General features: G+C 42.7%; 1 protein-coding gene and 1 long non-coding RNA gene across 2 annotated transcripts in view; one reads left to right on the forward strand and one right to left on the reverse strand.

The window, feature by feature from the left end:
* Positions 1 to 14,987, forward strand: part of LOC128029285 (zinc finger SWIM domain-containing protein 5) — a 39,828-nt gene extending 24,841 nt beyond the window's left edge. The window contains exons 2-14 of the mRNA XM_052616980.1: positions 2,069 to 2,425; positions 3,568 to 3,716; positions 4,139 to 4,289; positions 5,453 to 5,629; positions 5,716 to 5,892; positions 6,299 to 6,445; positions 6,641 to 6,778; positions 8,247 to 8,504; positions 9,085 to 9,220; positions 10,252 to 10,409; positions 10,523 to 10,686; positions 11,002 to 11,083; positions 11,483 to 14,987. Coding sequence (XP_052472940.1) covers positions 2,069 to 2,425; positions 3,568 to 3,716; positions 4,139 to 4,289; positions 5,453 to 5,629; positions 5,716 to 5,892; positions 6,299 to 6,445; positions 6,641 to 6,778; positions 8,247 to 8,504; positions 9,085 to 9,220; positions 10,252 to 10,409; positions 10,523 to 10,686; positions 11,002 to 11,083; positions 11,483 to 12,345 — 2,957 coding nt within the window. The 3' untranslated portion in view covers positions 12,346 to 14,987. The remainder of the gene's footprint in view (positions 1 to 2,068; positions 2,426 to 3,567; positions 3,717 to 4,138; positions 4,290 to 5,452; positions 5,630 to 5,715; positions 5,893 to 6,298; positions 6,446 to 6,640; positions 6,779 to 8,246; positions 8,505 to 9,084; positions 9,221 to 10,251; positions 10,410 to 10,522; positions 10,687 to 11,001; positions 11,084 to 11,482) is intronic.
* Positions 13,593 to 15,983, reverse strand: LOC128029293 (uncharacterized). The gene is made up of 2 exons (XR_008187334.1): positions 15,574 to 15,983; positions 13,593 to 15,489 (listed from the first exon to the last, which is right to left on the reverse strand). It is a non-coding gene; the product is annotated as an uncharacterized LOC128029293 (long non-coding RNA).
* Between the last annotated feature and the right edge of the window lie 1,724 nt (positions 15,984 to 17,707).

A 17,707-nucleotide genomic window follows, 5' to 3' on the forward strand; every position in this document is an offset into this window, starting at 1 on the left:
TAAGTGTCTTGTCACACCTCTAATAACTATACATAAAAATGTTTTTTTTTTACTAATAGATGTGATATAAAAGGAAGGAATCACAAAATGTTTTGGATTGTGGAAAACATTTAATTTGCACTTCAACTCTTCTCTCTTTCCCTTTATTACGAACATAAAAGCCCCAAGTCATCCCTCTGAAAAAGCAGATTCTGTATCCGATAAGGGTTGACACAGAGGAGGAGTGGACCTGGACAGCACAGAACAGCAGAATGACTTCTCCTAAAAGCAGCTTGGAAATCAACTTATTTCAGCCACCATTGCCGTTAAACATTATCATTGTAGGGAGGCACGATGGGCTCCATTTGATACTGGGTGGGATGTGTCCTTCATGTGACTAATGCGACTCGGCGTTTGGAAAGATCAAGCAAAACTGATGGTGATAGCCAGTTCAAATTTAGCCCTGCTTAGTCTCAGCTGTAGTTTTTGCTGTTCAAGATAATGCATGATAATGCAAAGTTTCACATAAAGGCACCCTCATTACCTGGGGCATTTTTGAAATGTAAAACAATTCAGTCTTTGCATACGTTGTGGTAGGCAAGATGAGCCATTGTTTGCCTTGCAAACATGAACAGGGTTTGACACGTGTTTGAAAAAACCCTTTCCATACATCATGTTTTGCAAACAGGATAAGCCTTAAAGCACACTTACAGTCGATGCATCAGAGCCGCGCCAGCTCCGAAAAAAGGGGTTGCGACACCGTCAGTTGCGGTCGCAGTGAAAACGCACAGTTTGAGCATTCTTGCTGTAGTCCTTAAAAGAAAAATGAACCTTATATGTGCACTTCCTCCTTACACACATCCTGTGGACAATTGTCTCTCTAACCAAATTCACGTTGAACTCCGCATTGTGCCAAAAGTCATTTGCAACACATAGGGGCACTCCCTCTCCTTTTCTCTCTTTTATCAAAATGAAAACAGACATCACTGTAAACTCCCCTTAATCAGATGGATCTGTTGTGTTGGCTGTGCCTGAAAGGGTTTGGCTTCTCCAAAATCTCGGGGCTGAGGAGGGGGCTGACTTCTCAGAAGAACTCGTCTGGAAAAGCCTTTTGTGGGATTTCGCAAGGGAACAGCCGGCTTTGCTCATGCTTATTAGACACCCCTGTCGCACCAGCCGAACCCTAGAATGAATTGTGATGTGTGCAGTTGTCTGTTTCCCTGCACATGTGTGTGTGTGTATGTGGGCGCATGTAAAAACACCTTCTAGCTCTGGTGTGGTTTTTTTTCTGTCACGGAGGCTTTATTTGTCAGCTGGACACATTTCTGGGCATATGGGGTGGAAACGAATGAGACTTGCCCTGCCTGTTCCTGTAGACCGCCTGTTCCTTGAATCATTTCGGCTGTTGACTCTGCAAGGATATATGGCATCCTGATTCTGTTACATGTAAGCTTATATAGTGATTTGCGAAGCCATGTAGTTTCCTGTGGATTGTGATGAACAGCTCTATTGCAATGGTTTAGAATGATACAGTAATTCTAGTCCCCCAGCCCTCTTCCTTTGGCGTCCATCTTTAATAATTTAAGAGTCAAAGTGAAGAATGAGCCCTCCTATTGGCCGCAGAGACATGCATAGTCTTTCTTCCTTAATGCTTTTGGTTCTCTAGGATGTTGTGTTTTGGGGATTTTGAGTAAAGTGATGGATTTTTTAACATTATACATTGTAAGGGAGTTTCACAGCCAGTATCCTATAGGGCTCTATTGTAGCATGGACTACTAGGATTTGGAGATAGCACTCTGCTGCAATTAGATAGCATTTCACATATCTTGTGGTTTGGTAACCATTAACTACCAAACTAGTCTCTTGTACAGTCAAACAATCAGATGTGGATTTAGTAGCAGCCTCATTTTCCCTTTAGTCATTGCTGGTAACCAATCTTGACTTGCAACCTCCAGATCGATTTACATTCATGCAGTTGAGAATGAGATTTTTTTTTTAGGACCAATGAAAGACATAGAATCAATGTTGCTCAAATCACATCAAATGTCATTGTTAACTTAAACTTTTCTCTCTGGCTCTTCCTATGCAGGTTTCCACCTCAGCGGCACAGTCACCGAGCCGGCAACACAATCCGAGCCAGAGACGACGCATAAGGTGGCCATCAGCTTCGACCGCTGTAAGATCACGTCAGTAACATGCGGCTGTGGCAACCGAGACATCTTCTATTGCGCACACGTGGTGGCGCTGTCCTTATACCGCATCCGCAAACCCGAGCAAGTCAAACTGCGGCTGCCCATCTCAGAGACACTCTTCCAGATGAACAGAGACCAGCTGCAAAAGCTGGTGCAGTACCTTATCACAGCCCACCACACGGAAGTGCTGCCCACCGCCCAGAAACTGGCAGATGAAATCCTCTCCTCCAACTCTGAGATCAACCAAGTACATGGTGAGCAGCATAAATGAAGAATCACATGACCAAAATGCCTTTTCAGCAGTCGAATGTTTCATAGATTTTTAGAAAAATAGCAAGTATACACCCTTTTGAAAGCTTTATTCAACACATTGTGCAAAAATAAATTCCACCTCTTCCTGATCGCTTATCCAAGGAACCTCCGAAACCAGGAAGTTCCATTTCTTGCCCTCTGACCTTGTTTTAAATATGAATATAGGGGTCAGGCAGAAGCCCCTTATCAATGTTTAATCAGAGGCTACACTTTAAATTTGGAATGTGCAGAATGTGTTAACCTGTCGGTGCAAAAGTGCAAAAGCACACCTACGTCCTGCTTATACAAGGACACACGGCACCTTCTGTTTATAGCAGTTTGTGCCTCACTAGCCCATTGCAGCCATTATAAAGCCATTAAGTACACTAATAATTTACTATTATACTGAACAGGGTTACAGTCTACCGCAATCTTAAGCATTACAACAAGTGCTCTTATTTCAAAGCACTTTACAGCTGGCTCCATAGATATCCTGTACATTGTAGATACACTCATAGTATATAACACCGATGCTTATGTCACACTGATGATAATCTACTGTATGGAAGTTATTGTTGCTCCCCTAAATCCACCCAAGCCCTTTAAGAGCTAATCTCTAACTCAAGATGGATCTTATCATATAACACATGGCAAGGGCAGGGAAAAACAGTGTATCGACATATTGGAAATACAGTAAGACCTTCCTCAGATAAAGATAAAGTGATTTCTTCTAATGCTTTTTGCTTTTCTTCCCTTTTTTTTTCTTTTGCAAATCACAGTGGAAATCGGAAGCAGTCTTTTAAGAACTGAGCTTTGATATCTATAATTTGATTTACCAGTCATATTATAAGTTTGTAATGGTAAAAGAATATATTGGTATTCTGCCAAAAGGAAGTGATTTTATTGATTTTGGCTGTGGTTTAGAGTAAGCAGGTTTGGAAGTGCCGTTTTTCAAGGTGTTGGTGTGTACAAGCAGATTTTTCTGTCTATTGTTGAATTACATAAGCTTGTATCCGAAGCTTCCACTCTGTTTTTCTACCGATAAATGATCATATATGTTATTGCTGAAAGTATCCTAAATTAACCGGGTGTATTTCTCTCCCAGGGGCCCCGGATCCCACAGCAGGGGCCAGTATTGATGATGAGAACTGCTGGCACCTGGACGAGGAGCAAGTGAGGGAACAGGTCAAGCAGTTCCTCTCTCAGGGAGGATACTATGGCTCGGGCAAGCAGCTCAACTCCATGTTTGCCAAGGTGAGAAGTTTTCTGAGTATGTGTGTGAAATGCTCAGTGCGAAATGTGCTATTATGGTGAATTATGGGCCCATGAAATCATAGGAGGCCCATTTAAATCAGTATTTTAATTAAATGTCAAGCTGCCTCTTATTTTCAGTAGCCAACACCGTTCATTGCTTTACCTGTCTGCCATCTGAAGATTTGAAGGACTGCAATACAGCCTTTGAATCTAGTGCTCAAACACATACACATGCATTCTAAACTCACAGTCCTTTCAGCTAAAACACTTGTGCTGTTTTCACTGTATAAGATGCTTGTACTAATTGATAGGTGTACGAATGACTTGCTTTGTTCTTCAAAATATGATGCTGGTTTTATTAGATACAGGTGTGTGGTAGTCCTGTACGTGATGTATTAGGCTAAACCAGGATTTTTGTGCAGGTGAGGGAAATGCTGAGGATGCGCGACTCAAACGGGGCTCGGATGCTCACGCTCATCACGGAGCAGTTCATGGCTGACCCGCGCCTATCTCTATGGCGACAACAGGGCACGGGCATGACCGACAAATGCCGACAACTCTGGGATGAGCTGGGTAAATTGTTTTCTTCTCAACATGTAGGGCATGTTTCTCAGTCATCATTCTCATTTTTTCTGAAACAACATTCTTATCAACCAATCAGCGATATTATGGGTTAGTTAGAAGGTTTGGCCTATGGCTGTTTAATAGGATGTGGTTCTTTTATCAACAACACATGTTGATCTGATCCAGGATGTGGACGTGTCCTACTAAGCCAAATCACGTTTGAGCAACATAGAACAATTAGCCCAATTTCATATTTGAACACTTGCGTACATCCTCATCTCTCTTCTTTATTTTTACAGAATTTAACTTTAATCATTAGTATTTACTCTTCTGCTCCTTGGTTCAATATCCGTAACTTAAAGCACATTTGTGCATGTGCACTGTCTGACCTGTAGCAGTTCAGTCAGGGCAAGTGGATCAGAGCACAACTGACTTAGTCTGCGGCACATGCAGAGGACCGGCCGGCTGCCGCTATCGGGATGGCATGAAAGGGCCAGGATCAATGAGCTTTAAAGCTGCCTCCTATTGATCGGGCCATTTAAAGAGGTTGATGAGAGCACATCCTGAAGAGACTCATTTGAGAGCTGCGTCTCGGTCTTCCTCTTCCTTCGAAACGGTTGTAGCTGTAAACAAGGCAAACCTGTGGGGTTGACCACGCATTCTGATTTCGCAAGAGCAGGCACATCAGTGTGACCGGAGCATCTAATAAATGTGCAAGACAGTTCAGCGTTTTAGTTGACAGCCATGCTGATTGGCCGGAGCTCAGCAATTTGGCCAATCAGGGCTGCGTGTACATGACCGCAATGGAAAAAGATGCAGGCCAGCCATCTGTTACCTAGATACAAAAAGGCATCGGCAGTTACACGAGCCCACCAGACAACCGTACACCTTCCAAATTTCATATGCTCCCCAGTGCCAGTGAATGACGTTTGTGCGCTAGAGCCTGATCTGTTAAATGCGCTGATTTTCCATTTCACATTTCGAAGCACATCAAAAGCTGCGTTTAAGACTAAACGGTTTAAAAGTGTTTAAAAATGGGGAAAGTGGCATCCTAAAATTCTACATCTCCTTTCTTTTTCCTTTTATGCTCATTTCACCTTTTTAGTTTCTCCCTCGCTCATTTATAAGCCACACTTCAGTTATAAAGACGTCTGTGCACTGTGGGTTTACAGGTGCATTGTGGGTGTGTATCGTGCTGAACCCGCACTGTAAAAGTGAAGAGAAGAGCGGCTGGCTGAGACAGCTGAAGAAATGGGGAGACATGGACATCTGCCCTCTAGAGGACGGCAATTACGGCAGCGAGCTGCCCAACATCACCAATGCTCTGCCACAGAGCAACCTGGCTCAGGGTGAGCCTCCGTTCAGTTGATCTAAACCGGAGATTACCCACTTATCTCGATGTCTGTTGCTTATATAACTGTTTTGCTCTGTGTAGACTCACTGGCCCGGCCTAGAAGAACGGTGTTCACGAGAGCAATGGAGGCCTGTGACCTGCATTGGCAGGACAGTCACTTGCAGAGAATCATCAGTAGTGACTTCTACATGTCCCCGGCTTACCAGAGAGAGGGAGAGAGCCTGCTCTTCAACCCCCAGGGCCTGCCACTGTGGCTGGGTACGTATTTTATATACTTCTCAGCCATTTCAAGCTATGTTTTTCCATGTTGATTCTGTTCAGAGCAGCCAGTCGATACTATCGAGATTTTCCTACATCATTCTCTTAAACAATAAAAAGGCAATAATTCCATGAGAATAGGGAAGTCCACACCACAGGTATAACACCGAGATATGATATGGTTGCAATCACTTTTTCAGCTGGAGAACAATCTTTGTTCTTGCTGTTAAAGAACCTTAAGTCTTGGAGGAATTTTTCACTCTCAGTGAGACCATCCCTGCTGTGTGACTTAATCTGTCTGATTTCACTTCTGCATGATCCAGCAGCTTCCATTACAGTTTGGTCTGAAATCGAAAAATCTGAAAGGAGCCCCACCTTATCTATACTGTCATGTGACTTGTTCCAGATCACGTGCCTACAGCGTGCGCCAGGGTGGATGCTCTGCGTTCCCATGGTTACCCCAGAGAAGCCTTGCGACTGGCCGTTGCCATAATCAACACCCTCCGGCTCCAACAGCAACGGCAATTAGACATATACAAGCATCAGAAGAAAGGTAACGCACATTGATCTGCTTTGGCTTTGCTCCCAAGTTCTCATGACGAATTCTATCGTTAATTAGAAAATTGCAGGATTTTTTTTTTTTTTTTTCTCAGATAAATTTTATGACCAGGTTTCATAGTCATTTAAGTACTGACGTGTTGATTCATATGTCCCTAATACAAGTCAACATCATCTGTTCTGTCCTCAGAACTGCTGCAGAGGGGAATGACCAACACCACCAATCTGGAGGGCTGGGTAGGCCACCCCCTCGACCCCATTGGCTGCCTTTTCGCCACTCTCACAGAGACGTGTCGAGTGGAGGATGACAATACCATGGATACCGGAGGTACACAATTATAGGCCGTCATTGGGGTTCTGGCGTTTTACGACTCTCCGAGACGCCTTGGGCATTATTCGGTTCCTCGTTCAGCAACTGGCCTGTGTCTTTGAGAGCTTCATTCAGTCTGCTGGAGCCCCATGTCCTCGCTCTTTACAATTGCCTTCCTTTTCTGAGCAGTGTTAAGGGCTGCTATTCTATCACAAAGGTCATTCTGCCCACTCAGTGGTGTAAAACGTATAAAATCAATCAGCATTTGCATTCCATACATCCCTCCCAGCTCAGGCCAATGGAAAGTGTCAGCCATTGTATTCCTGTAGTGAGGAACCCACAGAGAGGCATTGTGTCCCTGAATAATACTGGCAAATGGTACGGTGACTTGGAAGAGTTTGTGCATATCTGTGTGCTTGTCCCGTCGTAGCGGCCACGCCGCTGTAGTGGTGGTGTTGGGTTGTGTGTGTGTCTGTTGTGCATTACTCTGTATGTTTGTATGTGTGCTAGAGAGCATAGCTCTTTGTTTGACTCTGTTGCACAGTTGGAAACATCTGGCATGTGCTGGGATGGGGGCGGACTCTTGGTTTTATCCAATCAGAATGTCCGAAGGTCAGGATCTTAGCTTAGCAGGACCAGCAACAGCAGCTGTAGCGGTGGCAGCAGCAGTGTGGAAAGCCAAAACAATGCTCTCTCTAACCCCTCTGCTTTACTACTTATGAGGTTTACTGTAAACCAAATCACTGGATAGAACAGAAGAACTTGGTTCAGTTGTTTAGTGTGGGGTTTTTAGGATTAGTGTGTGATACCAGTAGAGATGTTGTTTTCCAGTGTAGCGAGATCATGGTGAACCCATTGATCCCTGTCCGTTGCCCACTGTACAAACAGGATTGGCCAACAGGATAAATTTGCCGGGGGGATTAAAGTGAGCTGGTGATGAGGGTCTAAATTCTCACCAAACAGATGGTGTTTTTCCTCAGTTTTCATGTTGATACAAATGACTTGGTGTCTGTGGTGTTTTTAAATGCTATACCTAAGTGTGGGATTAGTACATTTTTTTTTTTTTTTTAAAGAAGTACTTCTATTCAGCAAGGATGCATTAAATTGCTTAGAAATGTAACAGGAAAGATGTTTTAATTGTTACCAAACTTTGAAATAAATGCTGATCTCTTGAACCTAAAGAATCCTGAAAAAAAAAGTATCAAAAATATTAAGCAGCTCAATTTTCATCGCTTATAAGAAATATTACTTGACCACCAAAGCAGCACATTAGAATGATTTCTGTAGAATCATGTGGCACTGAAAACTGAAAGTTCACCTTTGCCATCTCGGGAATAAATTACTTTCTTGCCTTATTCTTAGCATTGCATGTTTGTATTTGCAAAAAAATTTCTTTATGGCCTTTTCCTTACAAAAAGCGAACAAACAAAACATTTGCAACAAGCTGTAAATAGACACTGACAAATGCCACTTTGTGTGCTAATAGATTCCGGTGAGCCCAAGCCTCCAGTGTACCATCATGTACCAGTGTGGGGATGTCCAGATGGAGGAGAGTCGTACCTGGCACTGGCCCTAGAGGTGGCGCTGATGGGTATGGGGCAGCAGCGGCTAATGCCCGAGGGCCTGTACGCACAGGACAAGGTGTGCCGGAACGAGGAACAAATTGTAGCCAAGCTGCAAGAGATGGAGCTGGATGACATATTAGTGCAGACACTCCGCAAACAAGCCATCCTCCTTTTAGAAGGTACAGACTCATTGTTCTCAATTTCACGTCTTCGTTTTAAACTTTTGCTCTTGTGATCACCCCATAGTCAGCACTGTGTGGAGTTGTTTTCTCTCCTTACCGTTCTCTTGCTTTTCCCACAACCTTTTTCCCCCTTGTGGATCTCTGTCTACTTTTATCTTTTCCTCCTCCCCATCTCTAGCCTGGATATATATTTATGTGTGTGTGAGAGAGGGAGTGCTATGCCTGTAAAAAGATCTGCAGCCTGGCCTCTGCAGTGTCCCCAACTCCCTTCCCAAAACAGGCCACCCTGCATCTGAGCCTCCCACTGACACGCGGTGAAACCTTAGAGCAGACATCTGCGCTGCTACTAGGGAGGACAGACTCTGTCAAAGCCCATGAGGCCTAGCCGCCTGTTTGCCTTCTCATCGTCCTCCCCAGCCGCCCCAGTGATACGCTCCACTCAGATTTCTCTCTCTCACTTGCTGTGCGTGCCCTCACTGACTCTCCAGCCTCCTGTCCATCAAGCCTGACTCAACCCTGCATTTGATATAATGGACAGCTCAGTTCTAATGTGCTGTGCCTCTCTCTGTATGTCCAGGTGGTCCCTTCAGTGGTCTGGGGGAGGTCATCCAAAGAGAGAGTGTTCCCATGCACACGTTTGCCAAGTACCTCTTCACCGCTCTCCTGCCACACGACACAGACCTGGCGTACAAACTGGGTCTCCGTGCAATGAGGTGAGACTCTCTCTCCATCCAAAGTCCATGTGTATTAGCTTCGAGGTCTATATATGCTAAAATCCTAAACGTTTACAGCATTAACTTTTAGCACATTTCATAAAATGCATAGTGTTTCGTATGTAGGAAAACTATTGTTGACTCATCCTGCACTGTACTGATGTCCAATCAAATGCTCTTTAGGATGAGAATGTCCCTTCCCCTAAACACCTGCTAATTACTAGCAAGTAACAAATGTAATATTTGGCTGTGACCTAAATTAACTCTGTTTTTTTCCTTTTAAAAATATGGATGGGTGCTTTTTAACGCTTTGAAATGATATGATTTTAAACGATCTTATGCTCACCAAGGCTGTATTTGTTTGATCAAAAATATAGTTTTAACTTTTCTATTTTAATATTTTTCCTGTGACGTTAAAGCTGAATTACTCCATTACTCTAGTCTTCAGTGTCACACGATCTTTCAGAAATCATTCTAATAATAATACTGATTGCTCTTATTATAATCATTGTTGAAAAGTATCAGGTTTGAGCAATTTAGTGCACACTTGCTGAATATAAGTTAAACTTAAAAAACAAACAAACAAAAAAAACCACTTACTGACCTAAACAGTAGTACTTTGAGTTTAAACATCAAAATTGGAAAGAAAACTTGGTTTTATAAATCACACCATCATGCAGCAACTTGAAAAAAGTGTTGGATATTCTTTTCTGTCATGTTTTCATGTTCATTTAAAATGTGTGCAATTGTTTTCACCATTAGTTATTGAGCACATTTTCTCACATTACACTGAATCTCCACATGATGTGTTACTCTCACTGACAGCCTTATAAAGACTCCTTGAGACCTTATTACATACTTACACATTACTCATTACCTGAGTCTAGCTCATCACAGTCCTCACTAATACACGATCAATAGCACATCTCCCTTTGTGCACAATGCGCAGCTTCTGAATCAAAAAAGATACAAATTTGTCTTGTTAAAGAATCTTATGTGTGACTAATCCAGAATAATCCTGTTCGCTGTAGGCTTCCAGTACTGGAGTCCACGGCTCCCTCAGGTGACGGAGGACACCCTCACCATGGCATCTCCATAGTGCCCAGCAGATATCCCCGCTGGTTCACACTGGGCCACCTGGAGTCTCAGCAGTGTGAACTGGCCTCCACCATGCTTACCGCTGCTAAGGGTGAGTGCTACACACCCGGTAGCTCACGACGAGTCACATGTGAGGTTTGCTTTAAACAAACATTTATGTTTTGTGCCAGTGCTTAGCTAAGAGAAATCTGTGCTGTGTCTTAGGTGACATGTTGAGATTGCGGACTGTTTTGGAGGCTATTCAGAAGCACATCCACTCCTCTTCCCTCATCTTCAAACTGGCCCAGGATGCCTTTAAGATCGCTACTCCTGCAGATAACCCTCCTGATATCACGCTGCTAAATGTAGCGCTGGAGCTCGGTCTTCAGGTAAGTCTAAATTGATCTTGTTTATGTTGTGTGTGGTTTATTTATCAATGAGTGTGTTCACATACGTGTCCTTACACCAATTCTGCATGTTGTGATCACATGAGGTCACCCTAATTTGTTCCTTTATTAGACATTCAATGACTCAAGTAATATTGGGAAATGTCATTACAATTTGAACCTTTTGAAGCTTCTATTGTCTGGTTTTATATGATGCTCAGTGTTTTTGTGTACATGGAAATTCACTCGCTGTGTATTTGTTGCAGTTCACTATTTGGCATTTTTGTGTGTCTAATGCAATATAACATTTCTCTGCAGGTGATGAGGATGACTCTGTCCACTCTCAACTGGAGGCGGCGGGAGATGGTTCGCTGGCTTGTCACATGTGCTACTGAAGTCGGTCTGTATCAAACTGATGATATTTATTTATTTATTTATTGGTAAATGTTTTTTTCCCCCCTGCTAGGTTAAATGAACAAACATTTATTTCAATACAGTGGCATGTTAAATAGTTTAGTATTTTTAATATGTCATGTAAACCCTGCAGTTTGATTAAAATCCATCAAATATCTGATCTAGATAATGCGACTTCATCTCAGCTTTGTCCAGCATGTATGCACAATATTCAGACTACAATAGACTTCTGCGCATGCTCCGCCAGACTTCGTGTATTTATTCCTTCAAAAACTTGATTGTTTCTCTGAAATTCGAGATGAGTTGAATAGCTTGGGTGGTTTGTCATGTGGTTAGATAAATGCTTGCAAAACTTGTTCTGATTGATTCTTTTGTCTCATTGCAGGTCTGAGAGCTTTGGTTAGCATATTGCAGAGCTGGTACACACTCTTCACCCCCACCGAAGCCACCAGCATAGTGGCAGCCACAGTGATGTCCCACAACACCATCCTGCGCCTGAGCCTCGACTACCCACAGCGGGAGGAGCTCGCCAGCTGCGCACGCACCCTGGCCCTGCAGTGCGCCATGAAGGACCCTCAAAACTGCGCCCTGTCCGCCCTCACCCTCTGCGAGAAGGACCACATCGCCTTCGAGACGGCTTACCAGATAGTCATCGACGCCGCCTCCACGGGCATGACCTACTCTCAGCTCTTCACCATCGCCCGCTACATGGAGCACCGCGGCTACCCCCTTCGAGCTTTCAAACTGGCGTCTCTCGCCATGACCCACTTGAACCTGGCCTACAACCAAGACACGCATCCGGCCATCAATGATGTGCTGTGGGCTTGTGCGCTCAGCCACTCGCTGGGCAAGAACGAGCTGGCCGCCATCATCCCTCTGGTGGTCAAGAGCGTTCACTGCGCTACGGTGCTCTCAGACATTTTGCGGCGCTGCACCATGACGGCCCCCGGCCTGGCCGGCATCCCTGGCAGACGCAACTCGGGCAAGCTTATGAGCACTGACAAAGCCCCGTTGAGACAGTTACTGGACGCCACCATCAGCGCCTACATCAACACCACCCATTCCCGCCTCACACACATCAGCCCGCGCCACTACGGAGAGTTCATAGAGTTCCTTAGTAAGGCGCGCGAGACCTTTCTCTTGGCCCAAGATGGCCACATTCAGTTCGCCCAGTTTATAGACAACCTCAAACAGATCTATAAGGGCAAGAAGAAACTCATGATGTTGGTACGGGAACGTTTCGGTTGAACCTCGCTTGATTGCAGGGGAAATGGTTCTTTTTTTCATTCTTCGTTTATTTAAAGCATTATTTTATTCTTTCTTCCTTTGGTCATCTTTGGTGAATGTTTCCGTTTTATTCGTTTGTTTTGATCCGTTTTTTTTTATTATTATTATTGTGAACAGTTCCTGTTCACCAAGTTATTCTACCAGGTCGAACCTGTGGAGGGGAGAACAACAACTGTAATCATGACCATTTATGTTTTTGTTTTGGCTTGTTCTTGATTTAGTTTGATCAAGATTTTGTGATAAAAATGTTAAAGTGGCACATAAAGAGACACCAAATGATTATGTGGTACATTTTGAGCATGGGGGAGGCATTTGGTTGGTTTTGGAAGGGGCTTGAACACACTCGCACACAGTGTTATTTGTCATACCTCGATTGTAATTTACGGATCAGCTTTAACTCTCTCTCTCTGGAAAAGGCCTGATTTGAAGAGTGAGACGGGCACATCACCTCAAATGCTCTGCCGAATGTCCTAACCACGACTCAAGCAAGCCACAACACATGAGCCCTTCCCTCTCTCTTGTGTGTGTTACTATCGGCTCATCTTAACCTCTGTTCGAAAATTCAGTGCGAGGAAGACGATGGCATAAGAGAATACCTGTGTGCTCAGTCCTTCCGTACTGTTTCCTGGTCTCGCTGAATATGAACAAAACAGAGATATTTACCCATCAATATCAGCCATATAATGTGTCTCTGTTACCTCTCAGTGAAAAACAAAATTTGAAAAGACTTGTGTGAGATTGAGAAGCAGTAATAATATATATGTACTAGCACTTCATTAAATTCCATCCCCCTACACGACGCATTGGGATCAGCAATGACTCGCTGTGTATAAATTAGGTAAATTTTATAAATGCATTTGACAAAAAACGGCTGTATTGGCAGAGCAAAGAATTAGCTGGCTTTAAACTGTATCGTAATATCTTCCACATTCCATGACCTCCGACCCTCCACAAGTGCCCCAGTGGATCCGAACACTTAGAATGCACTCCGCGGCTTCCATCTGAAGGAAAACGAGAAGAGAGGAAAAGAGAAACAAGATGCTCAACTCCGTTCTCAGGGAATCACTTAAAGAAACGAAACCGAAAAAAAAAAAAAAAAATAGTAGCAAAAGCATTTAAGATATTGTAAATATGAAAGTGTCAATTAAAAAAAAAAATTGTAAAGTTATAATTATTTATGATAACTGTATGTTTTTCTTTTCGGATACTTGAATTTGTCGGGCTGGGAATGTGACGACCCCTAAGAGGAAAGACTTCAGAAACATTTCTCAGGTGCTCCTGTGTACATTTCTGATTTACGTTTTTTTTGTAATACATTTTTGCAAGAGGAAGCATGTAAAGAAGAAGAAGAGGAGAAGTCAAATGTTTATGAACAGACTATGCAGAACCACTTCACGATTTGCCCTCTTCACCCCGATCTTCCTCCATCTTTTCTCCTCGTTTGGCTCGGGGGTTGGGGGCGCGCTCCCAAAATTCAACCGTTTGTATTTTATAAGTAATCTGCACGAGCTTCGAGTTTGGATGGACTTTGCCTTTGATCTACGTACAACTCTTTACTTTGAAGCCTTATAGTCTTCTCTGAAAGCACTGCATGTGTTTCAGGACATTGTGTTGCCAATGGAGTGGAGTACAGCACAGAGAAAACGGACCTACACCTTCAACTGGCCCGAACAAGGAAACGGGGCATCTGCTGTTCTATTCTCCTTCGCTTTGACACGGTCCACATACTTTAGGGTCGTGATTATCTTATATTGGGGCTTTTTGAGGGCAATGAGGTCTGTTTTGAGGTTGCGACGTACCATTGCCTAATCGAGACTTTGATAGATGCTTCATTAATGGCTAAATCTTGAGGAGATTTCTCTATGTTGCTGGTTAGGGTTGGTCACTTTCATTTAAATGGTTTGCTGGTTTCCACTTTTGGTCCGTGGTTTTTTTTTTCTTCTCAAAATGCATTCTAGTTGCATCAACTGTGGCATACTTGAACCACAAGGTGTTAGTTACATAATGCAGCCTTTATTTCTCACCCGGCTCTTTCAGGGAGCCCTAGAGAAAGCTCACAGATTAGGGATTTTTTACTTTGTTTTTTTTTTAAGACATCTGCAGGATGATAATAGTGCTGCCTGTTAAATTAAAAATATATAAATATAATAAGAAAAAAAGCGAGCATCTTCTGTAGCTAACTAGTTGGTCCAATGGCATTGCAAAAAGAGAATAACCTCCTCTGGCTTTTGATTTCTCTCTTCCATACTCTTTAAGTGTCTGTATGTGTTAACTGTACCAGTGTTTTGATCTGTCCTAGAGTTTAGAAGGAAAAAAAAAAATAACCGCTGGTAGAGATTGTTCACTAGTTCATCTACTGTTTGATTTTGTTTCGTTTTAATTTAAGGGAAAGTGTTTGTCGCCTCTTTGTGCTACTGAATTATAAAAAGGTATCCAGTATTCGTTGCCACAAAAGTATAGTTCAACAACACTTTCTGTTTGTGCAACCTCTTGAGCTAATGTCTATAAACAAAAATTTATTACTATTTATGTAATGCTACTACCATTTTATATGATTTGTGTTGAATTTCAGTGCTTTTCTATGAATAAAGTGTGAAACACAACTTTGCCTCTTTAAACTTACTATGATATACAGCTAGCTCAAATGCAACTTTTCCTCTTAAAGCAGGAATTTCACATATTGAACGGCTTGTATATTTTATTTTATTTTATTTATTAGTTAATAGTTGTGCGTAAATGTCTGCAAATAAATTGAAAACTGATCAAAAGTGACAGTGAAGACATTAACAAAAATCTATATTTCAAATAAATGTTGTTTCTTTGAACTTTCTGTTCATCAAAGCATTCTGTAAAAGAAAGAAACGCCAGGAAAACCTTGTGTCAGAGTGATGGACTGTGTTAGAAATGCAGTCGACAGGAACAATGCTCTTTGGGCCTGCTTATACAAACTATCCCATCCATCAGGGTCCCTCACAGCTGCTCCTCTTCATTGTGTCTTGGACCCGATGCAGCGCTGCGCTCCTGTGAGGACCACTGAGGAAGTGTTTGTCAAGCCTGGCAGTGCTGCCCGCTGAAATATGGATGGGGTTGGCTCAGTTAGACACGCTGCAAAGAGAAGGCATTTCCTTAGCTCAGTGATTTAGCAGAAGTGACACACCAGGAAAAGAGATGAGTAATTGGCTTTCCCACCTTGTTGTGAGCTTCCAGCGCGGACTGAGCCTTTCAGATTGGAGCAAAGAGTAGCTGATGAGCTTGGTGGGGGAAAACGAGCATTGTTTATAAGAGTAACAATGTAACTCGGGCTGTTCTTTCATTAGGACCCAACTCCTCATCAGAAGAAGGATGTCTGGACCCAGTCATGGAGCACACAAGCCTGTCAGGCAACTCTGAGAACTGTTGTGCTTCTGGGCAGGTTTGTACAGCGAGAGGAAGCTTTGTCCTTTATACCCTGCATGGCAGGTTCTGCTGTCAGCGTAATCACGCATTGTGTTCATAGGGGAGCTGATTTACAGAGCTTCGTTCTGCTGCTCTGATGTTCCCAGAATCCCTCTGTAAGAGGGGTAGGGCAGCTTGGGAGTTTTTTAGGTGGGAGGTGGGGTGGGCCGAGTGGGAATGGAAAGCTGTAGTGGATTACAAAAGAACACATTTTGAGATGAACAGCTGTGATGTAACTGGCTACACACATCACTATATATATAAAATGACAATTAATTAATGGTCATAATATAGTGGTTTATACATTAATACAAGTTACTTCCGGTCTTTGAATTTTATTAGCTAAGGGCATTACTGTTTGAAAAAAATTATCTTTTCAAACCGAGGGAAAAATTGAGAGATGGTTAACTTTTCAGCATTGTAAACAACATTGTAATGTAGACTTTTGATTTTGAGTAAGCCATATTATTCACTCGTGGAATGTCATTTGATGGTGAAGGATTCATTTTGTGACTGATTTAAGTTGGTCACGCATTTGCCGCATTGACCCATAGAAACCTGCTTGAATTGAAAGTGAGTTGTGTAAGCTGCGCTCCATACATTTCTACTATACCCTACTGACAACAGCCAAACCTTTTTTGCCCAACAAAAATTCATCTATGTGAACAGACCTTTTGTGAAATTCGGGTTGTCAATGTGGAATTGTAAAAGTAAAGAAAGAGACAATCAGCCTAGAATCAACAAATTATTACTGATAATTATTACACCAACTTGAAATCCGTACCCAAAATTTCAAATCAATCTTGGCCAAGCCCCCCAAAACCCTCCCATATGATAAACAGTGATAGTGCCAGCCAGGACCTGACAAATAATGTACGACCCGCTGTCTTCAGGAACATATTGGATTTTCAGGCCTGCTGATTTGCTGAGAGATTGAGCCCAAACCCCCACTTTCATCCCCCTTGTGGTTTCCAATAAGAGCTTTAAAAAAAAAAAAAAAATATATATATATATATATATATATATATATATATATATATATATATATAGTGGATTCATTGTTGCAATTAAAAATATTGCCAGGAGCCCCTTGAGGTATCATCGAAAAAGTGTGTGCACATGTGCGCGTGCTTGTGCCTCACTAGGAAACAGGCCCAGCCCCCAAATCACTGCTGTGCTCCATGGACACAAACTAATGGTGAGCGACAGGGGCTTGAAAATCCAACAGCACTAATCAGCAAATTGATTACAGGACATTTCTTCTTTCAGCAGGGCTTACAGCACCTAACACACAAACAAGGCCAGACGTATCCTGAATTCACACCACACACTGGAGGATGAGGGTAAAAGAGGGAAAAACATCCATCATGTGGTTGCTTCTAAAACAGACCGTAAACAACTTTAACCAAAACTCAATTAGTAATCATTCTGTTATGCTAACAAATGATGGATTTGCAAGCCCACATCAAAACCATGCAATTTGACACACACAAACGGGCTTCCGAAAGCACTAACATGATTGAAAAATCTATAGAAATCCCAATAAATCCTTGTTTTGAAGTTCAGGGTTCTTCAAAACATCTCGCATATGTCACATCACACGGGGAATCCCACTCCCACCCTCCCAAAAACAACTAGATTTAAGGATTTGCTTAAACCTTTGCTTGGTATTACGTCCTCTGGGATTAACTTTTCTGTTACTAAACATGAGAGGCAGTTAGAGAGACAGTAATCATAGATCAAGAGAATGAACCCCCCACAGAAAAACTCGTGCAAAACAAAGGGAATGAAAAAACAAACCAGGTTGCACATGATTTAGGTATGTGATATTCAGACCGGAGACATTGCCTTGAGGGATGTTTGTCATTAAAGGAATTACTCTTTATTG

The sequence above is a fragment of the Carassius gibelio genome, chromosome A2 (assembly GCF_023724105.1).
Source record: "Carassius gibelio isolate Cgi1373 ecotype wild population from Czech Republic chromosome A2, carGib1.2-hapl.c, whole genome shotgun sequence".
Classification (NCBI taxonomy): domain Eukaryota; kingdom Metazoa; phylum Chordata; class Actinopteri; order Cypriniformes; family Cyprinidae; genus Carassius; species Carassius gibelio.